The sequence below is a fragment of the Symphalangus syndactylus genome, chromosome 13 (genome assembly GCF_028878055.3).
Source record: "Symphalangus syndactylus isolate Jambi chromosome 13, NHGRI_mSymSyn1-v2.1_pri, whole genome shotgun sequence".
Taxonomy (NCBI): Eukaryota; Metazoa; Chordata; class Mammalia; order Primates; family Hylobatidae; genus Symphalangus; species Symphalangus syndactylus.
In genome coordinates this window covers 75623282-75641445 of record NC_072435.2, presented here as the reverse complement: position 1 = coordinate 75641445, position 18164 = coordinate 75623282, and the positions used below count along the sequence as shown (strand labels likewise).

The 18164-nt window shown below is 36.9% G+C and overlaps 1 protein-coding gene across 1 annotated transcript in view; it reads right to left on the bottom strand.

Annotated features, from left to right (window-relative positions):
- Window positions 1-18164, bottom strand: part of OTOGL (otogelin like) — a 167138-nt gene that overhangs the window by 87153 nt on the left and 61821 nt on the right. Inside the window, exons 26-27 of the mRNA XM_055236519.2 lie at window positions 11774-11881; window positions 10881-11019 (exon numbers count right to left, since the gene is read on the bottom strand). Of these exons, the coding sequence (XP_055092494.1) occupies window positions 10881-11019; window positions 11774-11881 (247 nt within the window). The remainder of the gene's footprint in view (window positions 1-10880; window positions 11020-11773; window positions 11882-18164) is intronic.

Below are 18164 nucleotides of genomic sequence, written 5' to 3'. Positions count from 1 at the left end.
CCTCATGTGCCTACAACACCAGGGCCCCGGGTTTCAAGCACAAAACTGGGCAGCTGTTTGGGCAGACTCCAAGCTAGCTGCAGAAGTTTTTTTTCATACCCCAGAGGCACCTGGAATCCCAGCAAGACAAAACTGTTCACTTCTCTGAAAAGGGAGCTGAAGCCAGGAAGCCAAGTGGTCTCACTCAGCGGGTCCCACCCCCATGGAGCCCAGCAAGCTAGGAACCACTGGCTTGAAATTCTCGCTGCCAGCACAGCAGTCTGAAGTTAACCTGGGATGATTGACTTTGGTTGGGGGAGGGGCATCTGCCATTACTGAGGCTTGAGTAGATGGTTTTCCCCTCACAGTGTTAAGGAAGCCACTGGGAAGTTTGGACTGGGCGGAACACATCACAGCATGGCAAAGTAGCTGTGGCCAGACTACCTCTCTGGATTCCTCCTCACTGGGCAGGACATCTCTGAAAGAAAGGCAGCAGCCACAGTCAGGGGTTTATAGACAAAACTCCCATCTCCCTGGGACAGAGCACCTGGGGGAAGGGGTGGCTGTGAGCACAGCTTCAGCAGACTTAAATGTTTGTGCCTGCCAGCTCTGACGAGAGCAGCAGATCTTGCAGCAGAACGCTCAAGCTCCACTAAGGGACAGACTGCCTCCTCAAGTGGGTCCCTGACCCCTGTGCCTCCTGACCGGGAGACACTTCCTAGTAGGGGTCGACAGACACTTCATACAGGAGAGCTCCGGCTGGCATCAGATGGGTGCCCCTCTGGGATGAAGCTTCCAGAGGAAGGAGCAGGCAGCAATCTTTGCTGTTCTGCAGCCTCCGCAGGTGATACCCAGGCAAGCAGGGTCTGGAGTAAACCTCCAGCAAACGTCAGCAGACCTGCAGAAGAGAGCCCTGACTGTTAGAAGGAAAACTAACAAAAAGAAAGTGATAACATCAACATCAACAAAAAAGACGTCCACACAAAATCCCCATCCAAAGGCCATCAGCATCAAAGACCAAAGGTAGATAAATCCACAAAGAAGAGCAAAAACAGCACAAAAATGCTGAAAATTCCAAAAACCAGAATGCCTCTTCTCCTCCAAATGATCACAACTCCTCTCAGGCAAGGGCACAAAACTGGACAGAGAATGAGTCTGACGAATTGACAGAAGTAGGCTTCAGAAGGTGGATAGTAACAAACTCTTCAGAGCTAAAAGAGTATGTTCTAACCCAATGCAAAGAAGCTAGGAACCTTGATAAAAGGTTACAGGAACTGCTAACTAGAACAACCAGTTTAGAGAAGAACATAAATGACCTGACGGAGCTGAAAGACACAATATGAGAACTTCGTGAAACATACAAAAGGATCATTAGCCAAATGAATCAAGCAGAAGAAAGGATATCAGAGATTGATTATCAACTTAATGAAACAAAGTGTGAAGACAAGATCAGAGAAAAAAGAATGAAAAGGAACAAAGCCTACAAGAAATATGGGACTATGTGAAAAGACCAAACCTAAGATTGATTGGTGTAGCTGAAAGTGATGGGGAGAAGGGAATCACGCTGGAAAACACACTTCAGGATATTATCCAGAAGAACTTCCCCAACATAGCAAGACAGGCCAACATTCAAATTCAGGAAATACGAGAACACCACTAAGCTACTCTTCGAGAAGAGTAACCCCAAGACACATAATCTTCAGATTCTCCAAGGTTGAAATGAAAGAAAAAATGTTAAGGGCAGCCAGAGAGAAAGGTCAGGTTACCTACAAAGGGAAACCCATCAGAATAACAGCGGATCTCTCTGCAGAAACCCTATAAGCCAGAAGACAGTGGGGGCCAATATTCAACATTCTTAAAGAAAAGAATTTTCAACCCAGAATTTCATATCCAGCCAAACTAGGCTTCATAAGCGAAGGAGAATTAAAATCCTTTCTAGACAAGCAAATTCTGAGGGATTTTGTCACCACCAGGCCTGTCATACATGAGCTCCTGAGGGAAGCACTAAATATGGAAAGTAAAAACCAGTACCAGCCACTGCAAAAACATATCAAAATATAAAGACCAATGACACGATGAAGAAACTGCATCAACTAATGTGCAAAATAGCCAGCTAGCATCATGATGACAGGATCAAATTCACACCTAACAATATTAACCTTAAATGGAAATGCACTAAATGCCCCAATTAAAAGACACAGACTGGCAAATTTGATAAAGAGCCAAGACCCATTGTTGTGCTATATTCAGGAGACCCATCTCATGTGCAAAGACACACATAGGCTCAAAATAAAGGGATGGAAGAATATTTACCAAACAAATGGAAAGCAAAGAAAAGCAGAGGTTGCAATCCTAATCCCTGATAAAACAGACTCTAAACCAACAAAGATCAAAAAAGACAAAGAAAGGTATTACTTAATGGTAAAGGGATCAATGCAACAAGAAGAGCTAACGATCCTGAATACATACACACCCAATACTGGAGCACTCAAATTCATAAAGCAAGTTCTTAGAGATGAACAAAGACACTTAGACTCCCACACAATAATAGTGGGAGACTTTAACACACCACTGTCAATATTAGACAGATCAACGAAACAGAAAATTAACAAGGATATTCATGACTTGAACTCAGCTCTGGACTAAGCAGACCTAATAGACACCTACAGAACTCTACACTCCAAATCAACAGAATATACATTCTTCTCAGCACCACATCACACTTATTCTAAAACTGACCACATAATTGGAAGTAAAACACTCCTCAGCAACTGTAAAAGAATGGAATTCATAACAGACAGTCTCTCAGACCACACTGCAATCAAATTAGAACTCAGGATTAAGAAACCCACTCAAAACTGCACAACTACATGGAAACTGAACAACCTGCTCCTGAATGACTACTAGGTAAATAACTAAATTAAGACAGAAGTAAATAAGTTCTTTGAAACCAGTGAGAACAAAGACACAACGTACCAGAATCTCTGGGACACAGCTAAAGCAGTGTTTAGAGGCAAATCTATAAATGTCCCTATAAATCTAAATGCCCACATCAGAAAATGGGAATGGTCTACAATTGAGACCCTAACATCTCAATTGAGAGAACTAGAGAGACAAGAGCAAACAAATTCAAAAGCTAGCAGAAGACAAGAAGTAACTAAGACCAGAGCAGAACTCAGGGAGATAGAGACACGAAAAATCCTTCAAAAAATCAATGAATCCAGGAGCTGGTTTTTTGAAAAGATTAACAAAATAGATAGACCACTAGCCAGACTAATAAAGAAGAAAAGAGAGAAGATTTTCTAGTTTACTTGCATAGAGACACAATAAAAAAATGATAAAAGGGAAATCACCACTGATCTCACAGAAATACAAACTACCTTCAGAGAATACTTTAAACACCTCTACCAAATAAACTAGAAAATCTAGAATAAATGGATAAATTCCTGGACACATACACCCTCCCAAGACTAAGGCAGGAAGAAGTCAAATCCCTGAATAGACCAATAACAAGTTCTGAAATTGAGGCAGTAATTAATAGCCTACCAAACAAAAAAGCCCAGTACCAGATGGATTCACAGCCAAATTCTACCAGAGTTACAAAGAGGAGCTGGTACCATTCCTTCTGAAACTATCCCAAACAACAGAAGAAGAGGGACTACTCCCTAACTCATTTTATGTGGCCAGCATCATCCTGATACCAAAACCTGGCAGAGACACAACAAAATAAGAAAATTTCAAGCCAACATCCCTGATGAACATCAATGCGAAAATCCTCAATAAAATGCTGGCAAACTGAATCCAGCAGCACATCAAAAAGCTTATCCACCACGATCAAGGTGGCTTCATCCCTGAGATGCAAAGCTGGTTCAACATACACAAATCAATAAATGTAATCCATCACAAAAACAGAACCAATGACAAAAACCACATGATTATTTCAATAGATGCAGAAAAGGCCTTCAATAAAATTAAACATCCCTTCATGCTAAAAACACTCAATAAATCAGGTATTGATGGAACATATCTCAAAATAATAAATGCTATTTATGACAAACCCATAGCCAATATCATACTGAATGGGCAAAAACTGGAAGCATTCCCTTTGAAAACCAGCACAAGACAAGGATGCTCTCTCTCACCAGTCCTACTCAATATAGTATTGGAAGTTCTGGCCAGGGCAATCAGGCAAGAGAAAGAAATAAAGGTATTCAAATAGGAAGAGAGAACGTTAAATTGTCTCAGTTTGCAGATGACATAATTGCATATTTAGAAAATCCCATCATCTCAGCCCAAAAACTCCTTAAGCTGATAAGCAACTTCAGCAAAGTCTCAGATACAAAATCAATGTGCAAAAATCACAAGCATTCCTATATACCAAAAATAGACAAACAGAGAACCAAATTATGAGTAAACTCCCATTCATAATTGCTACAAAGAAAATAAAATACCTAGGAATACAACTTACAATGCATGTGAAAGACCTCTTCAAGAACTACAAACCACTGCTCAAAGAAATAAGAGAGGACACAAACAAATGGAAAAAGATTCCATGCTCATAGATACGAAGAATCAATATCGTGAAAATGGCCATACTGCCCAAAGTAATTTATAGATTCAATGCTATTCCCATCAAGCTACCATTAACTTTCTTCACAGAATTAGAAAAAACTACTTTAAATTTCATATGGAATCAAAAAAGATCCCATATAGCCAAGATAATACTAAGCAAAAAGAACAAAGCTGGAGACATCATGCTACCTGACTTCAAACTATAATACAAGGCTACCGTAACCAAAACAGCATGCTACTGGTACCAAAACGGGTATATAGACAATGGAACAGAATAGAGGCCTTGGAAATAACACCACATTCTACAACCACCTGATCTTTGACAAACCTGACAAAAACAAGTAATACTGAAAGGATTCCCTATTAAATAAATGGTGTTGGGAAAACCGGTTAGCCATATGCAGAAAACTGAAACTGGACCCCTTCCTTACACCTTATATAAAAATTAATTCAAGATGGATTAAAGACTTAGGCATAAGACCTAAAACCATAAAAACCCTAGAAAAAAACCTAGGCAATACCATTCAGGACATGGGCATGAGCAAAGCCTTCATGACTAAAACACCAAAAGCAATTGCAACAAAAGCCAAAATAGACAAATGGGATCTAATTAAACTAAAGAGCTCTGCACAGCAAAAGAAACCAGCATCAGAGTGAACAGGCAACCTACAGAATGGGAGAAAATTCCTGCAATCTATCCATCTGACAAAGGTCTAATATCCAGAATCTACAAGGAACTTCAACAAATTTACAAGAAAAAGACAAACAACCCCATCAAAAAGTGGCCAAAGGATATGAACAGACACTTCTCAAAAGAAGACATTTATGCAGCCAACAAACATATGAAAAAAAGCTCATCATCACTGGTCATTAGAGAAATGCAAATCAAAACCACAATGAGATATCATCTCACACCAGTTAGAATGATGATCATTAAAAAGTCAGGAAACAACAGATGCTGGAGAGGATGTGGAGAAATAGGAACGCTTTTACACTGTTGGTGGGAGTGTAAATTAGTTCAACCACTGTGGAAGACAGTGTGGCAATTCCTCAAGGATCTAGAACCAGAAATACCACTTGACCCAGCAATCTCATTACTGAGTATATACCCAAAGATTTATAAATTATTCTACTATAAACAGACATGCACACGTATGTTTATTGCAGCACTATTCACGATAGAAAAGACTTGGAGCCAACCCAAATGCCCATCAATGACAGACTGGACAAAGAAAATGTGGCACATATATACCATGGGATACTATGTAGCCATAAAAAAGAATGAGTTCATGTCCTTTGCAGAGACATGGATGAAGCTGGATACCATCATTCTCAGCAAACTAATGCAGGAACAGAAAGCCAAACACCGCATGTTCTCGCTCATAAGTGGGAGTTGAACAATGAGAACACATGGACACAGGGAGGGGAACATCATACACTGGGGCCTGTCAGGGGGTGGGGGAGCAAAGGGAGGGAGAGCATTAGGACAAATACCTAATTCGTGGTAGGATTAAAACCTAGATGACAGGTTGATGGATGTAGCAGACCACCATGGCACATGTATACCTATGTAACAAATCTGCACGTTCTGCACATGTATCCCAGAACTTAAAGTATAATTTAAAAAAGAAAAGGCAGAACCCAAAACCCTACTGCAGTCCTATGAAAACAGAATTCATATTTTAACAATATCCCTAGGTGATGTGCATGCACACTAAGGTTTAAGAAGTGCTGCTCTAAAAACTTCACATTGAAAGCTCGTGTATGCATTTATCACAAGCGTTAGATTGCTATAACTAAAAATTTATGTTTAAGCTTGTGGTCTCTATTCTCAAGTGGAGACTGTTGAAAAAAGTCAAACAAGTAATTTTTTAGCTTCATAATTCAGCCGTAATTGTGCTAGCTCCTATGAGGAACCCAGAAGAAGTGTACCACATAGTTCTGACATAAAATGATACACAATCTAGATGAGTACATAAAAATAATCAGAATATAATGAGCTGCTTAATTTTGACGTTACGACTATAAACACAATAGGATATAAGAACAGGACAGATAACTGTGAGCTGAAAATATGACTTTGAGGGAGCAGAGGAAATCAGATACAGAGAGTACACTGAGAAAAGACATAGATGAGGGATGGAGCTGACAGAACCTTTGGAAAGACTGGTGTAGGCGGTTTGACTTTATGATGCTATTGGAAGCCACTGGAGGCCACTGGAAGTCACTGTAGTTCTTAAGAAGCAATTACATGATAAGAATATGAGTCTCAGAAAGATAAATAGAAAGAAATAGTATATTATTGTGAGGATGAACTTAAGTCAGAAATATAGTCAAGAAATTGAGGGTCAGAGCTGTACATATCAATTTGGAACTCATCAGTGTGTAGCTGTAGCTAAGATTTTAGAAGTGGATGAACACACCAAGCACTAGGAGAAAGGGGTAAAGAACCACAAACAGATGTCCAGTTCAATAAACATTCAGTGAGAAACTATGTTCCCAGTATGGTACTCCTCCCTTGTGAAACAATGATGAGCAAGACTTGGTCCTTGCTCTAAAGGAACCAAATCAGTCATCTCTGAGTGGGAGCTTATGTAAGAGGAAAAGGCAACACATGACAAAGAAGAAACCAGAGAGAAAGACTCATAATATCCAGAAAGTCAAGGGTGGAGGTAACTTAAAAGAGTGTCAGAGGCACCTAAATATCAAGGAAAATTAGGATTTGATATAAAATCAACCTGAAAAGTATATTTGTTTACGCATCCAAATTTCTAAATAGTTATCTACTTTTCTAAGCCTCTAAATTTATACTCTAAACCTTGGGGGATGAAAGGATTCTATTACAAAATTTTTTGCTAAAAGAGCCTTGTTCAAAGAAGATACTTAGAGAATGTATATTCATTAGTGTGCCTTCCGTAGGCTCCAAAAATAATCCAAACAACACAAGACAAAAAAAAAAAAAAAATACCCTATAGGCAACTTACCATCCGCTATAATTATATGACTGCCAAATCCATTCCTAGGTATTTATTCTTTAAGAAACTTAAAATCATTCATAAAGGAAGCCAAGACAAGTACCAACACGAAAATCCAATGACGTAAAACATAAGCAAGAACCTTCCTTAAGTTTAAAAGGCTATAGATTTTACTATTCATTTTTTATTAAACAGAACTAACATAAAATGGAAGATAGTCTGTTTTCTTGACTTAGGCTTAAATAACAAAATCACACACAAACCTCTAATAACATAAAAGTCATACCCAGAAAAAAATGCATTAATCATAAGTTAGTTTGCTGGAGGAAAAGATGTTATTTTTGTTTATTCTTATGTGACTTCTTTCTAAAGCTCGCATTTTTCATTTAGAAATGTAAATCTGTGATCAGTAATGTCTAAAATTTGAGTATACAGGTAATTCAAATGCATTCAATGTAAGAAATTTTAAGGATTTTATCAGATATATAAAGCCTGGAGTTTACCAAATCATATCATCAAAATAGCATTTCTAGAATTCAGCATAATATCTGTTTATTGTCATAACCACAAAAAATGTATAACCCAATTATGGTTTAATGTGTTACATTTATATTCACCAAACCAAGTTAATAACAATAAAAATGGCTAACATTTATTGAACACTCACTTTATATCAAATACTATCTAAGCCTTTTATATATATTTATCTATTTAATCCTCAGAACTACTTTCACAATTATTTTTCTCATTTTATAGACGAGGAAACAGAGGCACAGAATGTTTAAGAACTAGCCCATTACCTATAAATAATAAAAGTTAAGAATGAGTTAAAGAAATACCAAAACCTGGCAGAGATACAATGAAAAAAGAAAACTTCAGGCCAATATCCCTGATTAACATAGACACAAAAATCCTCAACAAAATACTAGCAAACTGAATCTAGCAGCACATCGAAAAGCTAATCCACCACAATCAAGTAGACTTTATTCCTGGAATGACAGGTTGGTGCAACATACACAAATCAATAAATGTGATTCATCACATAAACAGAACTAAAAACAAAAACCATGTGATCATCTTAACAGATGCAGGAAAAAGCTCTGGATAAAATTCAACATCCCTTCATATTAAAAATCCTCTAAAAACTAGGCATCAGAGGAATGTACCTCAAAATATTAACAGCCATCTATGACAAACCCACAACCAACATCATTCCAAATGGGCAAAAGCTAGACCCAATCCCACTGAGAAGTGGAACAAGACAAGGATGCCCACTCTCGTCACTCTTATTCAACATAGTACTGGAAGTCCTAGCCAAAGCAATCAGGCAAAAGAAAGAAATAAAAGGCATCCAAATAGGAAGAGGAAGTCAAAGTATTTCTCTTCACAGACAATATGATTCTACACCTGGAAAACCCCACAGCCTCTGCCCAAAGGCTCCTAGAACTGACAAACAACTTCAGTAAAGTTTCAGGATACAAAACCAATGTACAAAAATCAGCAGCATTTCTATACACCAATAACATTCAAGCTGAGAGCAAAATCAAGAATGTAATTCCATTCACAATAGCCATACACACACACAAAAATACCTAGGTATACAGCTAACCGGGAAAATGAAAGATCTCTACAACAAGAATTACAAAACACTGCTGAAAGAAATCAAGATGACACAAACAAATGGAAATACATTTTATGCTCATGGGTAGGAAGAATCGATATTGTTAAAATGGCCATACTTCCCAAAGCTATCTACAAATTCAATGCCATTCCTAAGCAAAAAGAACAAAGCTGGAAGCATCAAACTACCCACCTCCAAACTATACAAGACTACAACAACCAAAACAGCATGGTACTGGCACAAAAACAGACACAACAGACACAATGGAACAGGTTAGAGAACCCAAAAACATAGCCACACACCTACAACCATCTGATCTTTGACAAAACTGACAATAATAAGCAATGAGGAAAGGATTCCCCATTCAATAAATGCTGCTGGGATAACCGGCTAGCCATATAGAAGATTGAAACTGGAACCTTTCCTTTCATTAAATACAAAAATCAACCAAAGATGGATTAAAGACTTAAAAGTAAGACCTAAGATCATAAAAAACCTAGAAAAAAAACTAGGGAATACTATTCTGGATGTAGGCCTTGTCAAAGATTTCATAGCAAAGACACCTAAAGCAATTGCAACAAAAACAAAAATTGACAAGTGGGGCCTAATTAAACTAAACAGCTTCAGCACACCCAAAGAAATGTCAACAAAGTAAACAGAAAACCTACAAAGTAAACAGAAAATATTTGCAAATTATGCACCCTACAAAGGCCTAATAACCAGAATCTATAAGGAACTTAAGTCAATAAGCACAAAACAACCCCATTAGAAATGGGCAAAGGATATGAACAGACACATCTCAAAAGAATACATACATGCAGCCAACAAGCATATGAAAAAATGCTCAACACCATTAATTATTAGAGAAATGCAAAACAAAACCATAATAAGATACCATCTCACAGCAGTCAAAATGGCTATTACTAAAAAATCAAAAAAACAACAGATGTTGGCAAGGTTGCGAAGAAAAGGGAACGCTTATACACAGCTATACACTGCTGGTGAGAATGTAAATTAGTTTAGCCACTGTAGAAAGCAGTGTGGCAATTTCTTAAAACATTTAAAACAGAATTACCATTCAACCCAGCAATCCCATTATTGTGTATATACCCAAAGGAATATAAATTGTTCTACCATAAAGACACATGTATGCGTACATTCATTGCAGCACTACTCACAATAGCAAAGACATGGAATCAACCTAAATGCCCATCAACAGTGGAATGGATAAAGAAAATGTGGTATATATACAGCATGGAATATCACGCAGCCATTAGAAAGAAATGTCTTTTGCAGCAACGTGGATGCAGCTGGAGACCATTATCCTAAGTGAATTAACACAGGAACAGAAAACCAAATACTGCATGTTCTCACTTATAAGTGGGAGCTAAACATTGGGTATATATGGACACAAAGAGGGGAATAGACAATGGGGCCTACTTAAGGGTGAAGGATGGGAGGAGGGTAAGGGTCAAAAAACTGTCTATTGGGTACTATGCTACTACCTGCATGATGAAATCCTTTGTACACCAAACCCCAGCAACATGTAATTTACCCACATTAACAAACCTTCATGCGTACCCCCGAACCTGAAATAAAAGTTGAAAATATATGTAATTGTTTTATAGGTTTTATAAATAACCCATGAACTCGATATATCAGGGACCAGCATACTTGTTTTTTACATTCAATCTTTATACAAATGCAAATAAAAATGTGTAACTGTGACCTACCTTTATCAAAAACACCTGGCAATCACTGATATAGTCATATTCTAGTCCATCAAAAGAATAATAATGTCGGTCCCCGTATATTGTGCACACTGCTGGGCATGGATAATATGTGCAATTGAACATTCCTCGTCGACAAACGCTATTAAAAAATAACACAAGTTACCTTTCTAAAGAAACTTGACTCTAACTAGTGATTTCAAGTGACAGTAACATTGGAATGTCTGTATTCAAGAGAATTCATGAGCCAATATCCCTTACGAATACTGCCAATTCATTCTGATACTACCTATTACATTGACAAATTAGGCATACGTTTTTCACTTTGTTTAAATGAATTATCAGACACCAAAACCAAGCCTGGGAATCGTGCATAGGTCACACAGAAAGTAGATGATAGAATGAAAAACTGAACACAGGTCTGCTGGTAGCTGAAAGAGCACAATGCCATCTCCCATATTTGAGTAAATTTAAATGCATTAGACATGACATTGCTCATGAGTTTAGAATCTTTGTCCATATTTTAGGGAAATTATATTTCAAGTTTTATTTTATGGTATTCTTTTGACTCACCTTGAAACTGAAACCCTTCCATTAAATACGGTCTTTTCTTTGTAACATTTAGCACTTTCTTATAAACATGAGATATTTTTTCCTATTAAAATTTTAGATTGTTGTATTTCACAGTTTTCTTCTGGGCTGAACAAATACGCATAAAGATAATGACATAGTCCCCTGCAGATAGTAACTGTCCACCAGCTCCTGCAGGCCTTTAAATTATTTGCTCAGGCTTGATTTACTTTTTGCTGATGTCAGTCCCATTAAATAAATACAAGATGATTGAAATTTACACAATTACTTAGGAAAATATTTGTGAAATAAATGGATCTCCTTACCAGGTGTAACACGGTGTAGCAATCACTTCTCCTGAGAGATACTCCCAATCTTTCCAAATACATGGGCAGCTTTCAGGAACAAAACACTTTCCTTTGTGCTCTGCCATTCTTCCAAATGAAGAATAAAATGCTATTTAGTATGAACTACAAATTTCAGTTTTAAAATATCAGTAATCTTAGCATATTAACACTGTCATCTATATTTATTACAGCTGTCTAAGGCACTCTATCTAACCTATTGAGGAGTTGAATCCAGTCTTTCTCCTCGCTTTTTCCACATAGTACCTTACATATCACAGTATTAAATGCCAGGCAAATGACTAGATGTGATATATTGACCTTTTTGCTATTCACTGAGTGCATGAAAGGAAGACAGAAGCCTAAATTTCTAATAAAGTGAGTCATTCTGAAAAAAAATTTATAGAGGAAATGAGAGTCCCATTCTTTAATATCTGCTACTTAAAAGAGTCTGTAGGGCCTATGATTTTCTGATGAAATAGTAAATTATTAAATGGTTAACATTTTTGTTACAAGATGTAGAGAGTAATCAAAAGCTTCTTTCTGAGTGCTTAAAGTTGAAATCAGGAGAGTTTAACTTAGGTGTGTGTGGAACTAAAAAACATATTAAGTGTTTCACATTGTTTCTTATTTATTTAATGTGATAACTTTCTAATGTTGGTTTTCTTTCAAGTGTTATTTTCTTCTTGAAAGATTATACCCTAAAAGTGCCTAAAAATGTCTATGGCTATAAAAGCTAAACATATACAAATGTTATATTTTAATATATAATTTAAATATAAATATATAAGTATAAAATTTTAATATAAAAATTGAACTAATCTCAGGGAAGAATTAATTTTGGTGTGTTATCTAAATATTTGATATGAAGATTAAATATATATTACATATAACATCAAATCATTTAATATAAATATATATTTCAATATTCTTACAATTTTTTCTGAAAGTTTTAATAAAGTAATGATTTTTTCTAGAAGTGTTAATAACAAAATAATGACAACAGTATAACAATAATTTTGTAATTAATTATAAATATAATAAATATATAAAATAACAGTAAAAGGCCGGGCGCGGTGGCTCACGCTTGTAATCCCAGCACTTTGGGAGGCTGAGGCGGGCGGATCACGAGGTCAGGAGCTCGAGACCACGGTGAAACCCCGTCTCTACTAAAAATACAAAAAATTAGCCAGGCGCGGTGGTGGGCACCTGTAGTCCCAGCTACTAGGAGAGGCTGAGGCAGGAGAATGGCGTGAACCCGGGAGGCGGAGCTTGCAGTGAGCCGAGATTGCGCCACTGCACTCCAGCCTGGGCCACAGAGCGAGACTCCGTCTCAAAAAAAAAAACAGTAAAGATAAAAATAACATTAAATTTGAAAATTAGTTGTCATTATTTAAATAATTTGTTATTATGAGTTAATCTATAATTTATTTAAATAACAAATAATAAATAAATAAAAATTAAAAGCTCCTAAAATAGATAAGGTATAAAACTTTTTTTACATTTTGCTTTAAAGTATAAAAATTCAAGATTATAAAAATACAAGATTATAAAAATTAACATGGAATTCAGGAACCCTGAATTCTTGCCTCTTCTCTAAAACAGAAATAATTTCTCATGTTGTTTTAGCTCTCTGCTTTCTCTCTCATGGCTCTTCGTACACAGTACTGTAATTCCTTATTCAGTGTATATGCTGTCCACTAGACTTTCAGCTTCACTCGAGAGGACCATAAATATCCTGTTTATGTTCATGTCACACAATATGTAGCACATAGAAGACAACTGAAGAAACGTATTTATATAAATGATGCATTATCTCATTTAGATTTCTTTCTTTCAGACCAACAATGCCCTCGATTCTACAATCTCTCACCTTGGCCCTCCCAAACTTCTAGCCATGCATCCTGAGCTTTGAATTTTTCTTCTGCCTAGAAAATTCTTTTCCCATGTTCTGTCTGGCAAACTTATCACTTAAAACTCAATTCGATGCAATCTTTTATGTCCCCAGCTCCTTCACATACTCCCTATACTTAGCAACTTTATAAACTTTTATTGGAGGATTTATCACAATGAACTGTTAAGTACTTCATTAAATAGCTTATAGTGACAATAACTATAAGAACAATAAGAACTATAAGAACAATAACAAAACTAATATTCTTGACTGCTTACTATGGCAAGGCACTATTCTAATCATTTTAACCATGCCCCTAACTGATTTTATCCTAGTGACAATCCCCTAAGGTAGATTCTATTATTATCTAATAAATGTATTTTAGTAGCCCCCATTCCTATAGCTTAACACAATGCCTCAAACATAAGACGCTTCATAAACTTTAATTGTTCAGTTGTTTAAGTGAGGGAAACCTCACCAAAATGAACCACAATTCTTACATCCCCAGCCAAAGTCATGGTTTTAACTGGCGTTGCTAATTAATGACTGATGAGTTTTTCATAACTACTCAAAACTGGAAGAAGGAAAAGGAAAACTTAAATCACTGTAAATTATAGGTGTATTTCAGAGATATTGTTAATTTGGTTCTAGACCACAGCAATAAAGTTAATATCACAATAAAGCAAGTCACCAGATTTTTTGGTTCCTAGTATATATAAAAGTTATATTTACATTATAGTCTATTAAATGCATAATAGCATTATATCTAAAAAATATGCATACCTTAATTTAAAAATACTTTTTTGCAAAAAAAATAGTTAATGATCATCTGAGCCTTCAAGGAGCCATAATCTTTTTGCTGAAGGAGGGTTTTGCTTCAGTGTTGGTGGCTGCTGACTAATCAGGGTGGTGGTTGCTGAAGGCTGGGATATCTGTGGCAATTTCTTGAAATAAGACACAGTGAAGTTTGCCACATTGATTGACTCTCCCTTTCACAAAAGATTTCTCTGTAGTGTGCAATGTATTTGACAGTGTTTTACCTAGAATTTTCTTTCAAAATTGCAGTCAGTCATCTTAAACCCTACCACTGCTTTATCAACTAAGTTTATGCAATATTCTAAATCCTTTATTATCATTCCAACAATGTTCACAGCATCTTCACTATGTATAGATCACATCTCAAGAAACCATATTTTTTGCTCATCTGTAAGAAGCAGCTCCTCGTCCATTCAAGTTTTATCATGAGATTGAAGCAAATCAGTCACATCTTCAGGCTTCACTTCTAATTCTAGTTCTCTTGCTATTTCCTTCACATCTGCAGTTAACTTCCTCCACTGACGTCTTAAAACCCTCAAAGTTATTCATGAGGGTTAGAATAAACTTTTTTCAAACTCCTGTTCGTGTTGATATTTTGACCTCTGCTCATGAATCACTAATGTTCTTAATGGTATTTAGAATAGTGAATACTCTCCAAAATACTTTCAATTTTCTATTCCCAGATTCATCAGAGAAATCACTATCTATGGCAGGTATAGCCCTGTGAAATGTATTTCCTAAATAATAAGACTTTAAAGTTGAAATTACTACTTGATCAATGGCTGCAGAATAAATGTGTTAGCAAGCATGAAAACAACATTAATATATTCTTCTGTATCTCCACTGGAGCTCCTAGGTGCCAGGTGCACTGCCAATAAGTAGTAATATTTTAAAAGGAATCTTTTTTTTCTAGGCATCAGTTCTCAACAGTGGGCTGAAAATATTCAGTAAACCATGCTGTAAACAGACGTGCTGCCATCCAGGCTTTGTTGTTTCATTTACAGAGCCCAGGTAGAGTAGACTTGGCATAATTCTTAAGGGCCCTAGGATTTTTTGAATGGTAAATGAGCATTGGCTTCAACTTCAAGTCACCAGCTGCCTTAGCCCCTAACAAGAGAGTCAGCCTGTCCGTGGAAGCTTTGAAGCCAAGCACTGCCTTCTCTCTAGCTATGAAAGTCCTAGATGGCACTTTATTCCTATATAAATCTGTTTCATCTACACTGAAAATCTATTGTTTAGTGTAGCCACCTTCATCAATTATCTTAGTTGCATTTTCTGGATAACTTCCTGAAGCTTCTCCATCAGCACTTGCACTTTTATGTTATGGAGATAGTTTCTTTTCTTACACTCCATGAGCCAACCTCTGCTGGCTTCAAACTTTTCTTCTTCAGCTTTGTCACCTCTCTCTTATAGAATTGGAAAGAGTTAAAGCCTTGCTATGGATTAAGCCTTTGCAGAAGTGAATGTTGCAGCTGATTTGATCTATCCAGACTACTAAAACTTTCTCCATATCAGCTAGCTGCTTTGCTTTCTTACCATTTGTGGGTTCACTGGAGTAACAGCACTTTTCATTTCTTTCATGAACTTTTCCTTTGCATTCACAGTTTGGCTAACTGTTGCAAAAGGACTAGCTTGTAGCCTATCTCAGCTTTCAAAATGCCTTCCTCACTAAATCTAATCATTTCTGGCTTTTGATTTAAGGTGACAGATGTGTGACTCTTCCTTTCCCTTGAACTTTCGGTGACTATTGTAGAGTTATTAATTGGCCTAATTTCAGTATTGTGTTTCAGGGAATAGAGAGACCTGAGAAAAGGGATAGAGATGGTGGAATGGCCTATACATGGAGAAATCGGAGCACACACAACATTCATCAATTAATTTTTCCATCTTATATGGGCACCATTTGTGGAACCCTGAAATAATTACATAATAATCAAAGTTCACTGTTTACAGATTACCATAACAGATATAATGATAATGAAAAAGTTCTGAAATATTGCAAAAATTATCAAAATGTGACACAGAGACACCAAGTAAGCACATGCTGTTGGAAAATGGCACCAACAGACTTGCTTGATGCAGGGTTGCCACGAACCTTCAATTTGTAAAAAAATGCAACACCTGTGAAGTGCAATAAAGCAAAACACAATGAAACAAAGTATGCTTGTATCTGCTTTAAGCAAGTTTGGGCAGTGGGATAAGAAATAAACATTTCCTGAGCACTTACTATATAACTGGTGTGCAGCATATACTCAATCATCCAAGAAGTAAATATATTGTTATATCCATTTTTAAAAGAGAAACTTGAGATTTCAAGTGGTTAAGTAACTTGCCGTGAGGGACTTCAGCTTATAAGGAGGGCCAACATAGAAGCCATTTCCATCTGTCTTTTCCTTTATACTACTTTCCATTTCTTCAATCCACAGTGATTTCTCAATTAGGGTTATGTGGTCCTTTTATAGTCAATAAATTGCTGGCACTGTTAGGAGCCACATAAAACAAGTCACACTGGACTATTGTGCCAAAATGAGCCAGACAAGGTCACATAGAAGACATGGCAAATCACATTACCACAAACAATGTTGTAAGAGAAAGCTATCTTAATAAAGTATTTCCAAATCTGTCAGAGGCCTCTAAGTCAATTCCAATCACATTTATTTCAATACAGTCAGAGAAGGTAGGAGGAAATCTCCCTAACGTTTTGTAGTGAGATTTAGCCAGCAAATAAATCACTGTCCAACTAAACGTCAAAGGTGACAATAAATATATTTTAAAAGATAATAGCTCAAGCACAGCATATAAAACAAAATTAGGATATGGCTTTAATTAGCCATGCATTCCTAAGAGTCACAATCAAATCTAATAAATCAAGCAATGTTGTGGGTTTTAATTGTTCTACCACAATAAAGGTTTTATTTCCCTTCTCCTTTTTACTAAAATGTCTTCCTTGCTTATCTGCTCTATGGCCTTATTTGTACCTGTCTTTATTTTCCCAGCCACGGGCACTTGTTCTTTTGTGACCTTCTTTTCTCTGCCTCCTATGTCCTTTCTTTCTAAAGAGATTAATGCCAGTCCCAAGTTACTTGGCTCGTCAACCTATTCCAGATGGGGGCCATTTAGACAAATGTGATTGTCCTGGGAAACAAACCACAAGACCTCGCTCTTCTTTGCTCCTGGTTTATATGAGCTGATCCCAGGAATCCCTTTGTGTGAACATGTTCATTGAGGAAGAATGGGTGACCTGTTTGCCTTAGATGGCACTCTCTCTGCACGGCCTCTATTTCATTACCAGAAGAGGGAGGGCCAGGGAGGCCAGATTATATGTGTGCCTGTGACGAAGCCAATAGCCACCAGATTCTGTGTTTGTCTTTCACGTGCACTAGGCATTTCTGCAATGGAAGAATATTTATGAAGCTAAGAGTAGAATATGCTGCCACAAAATAGTGGCTTATATTTATTAAATACACACACATACACACACACACACACACACACACCACATATCACAATGCTTAACTGAGGCTTAAAAGGAACTTGCAGAAAAATCACTCCACTAACAATGTCAGACTGGGATTTGAGCAGTGGTGTGTCTGATGCCAGAGCTCCCACTCTTACCCACTGCCCTTTGTAGCCTCAATACACTATTTTCTTTAAGATAAAACA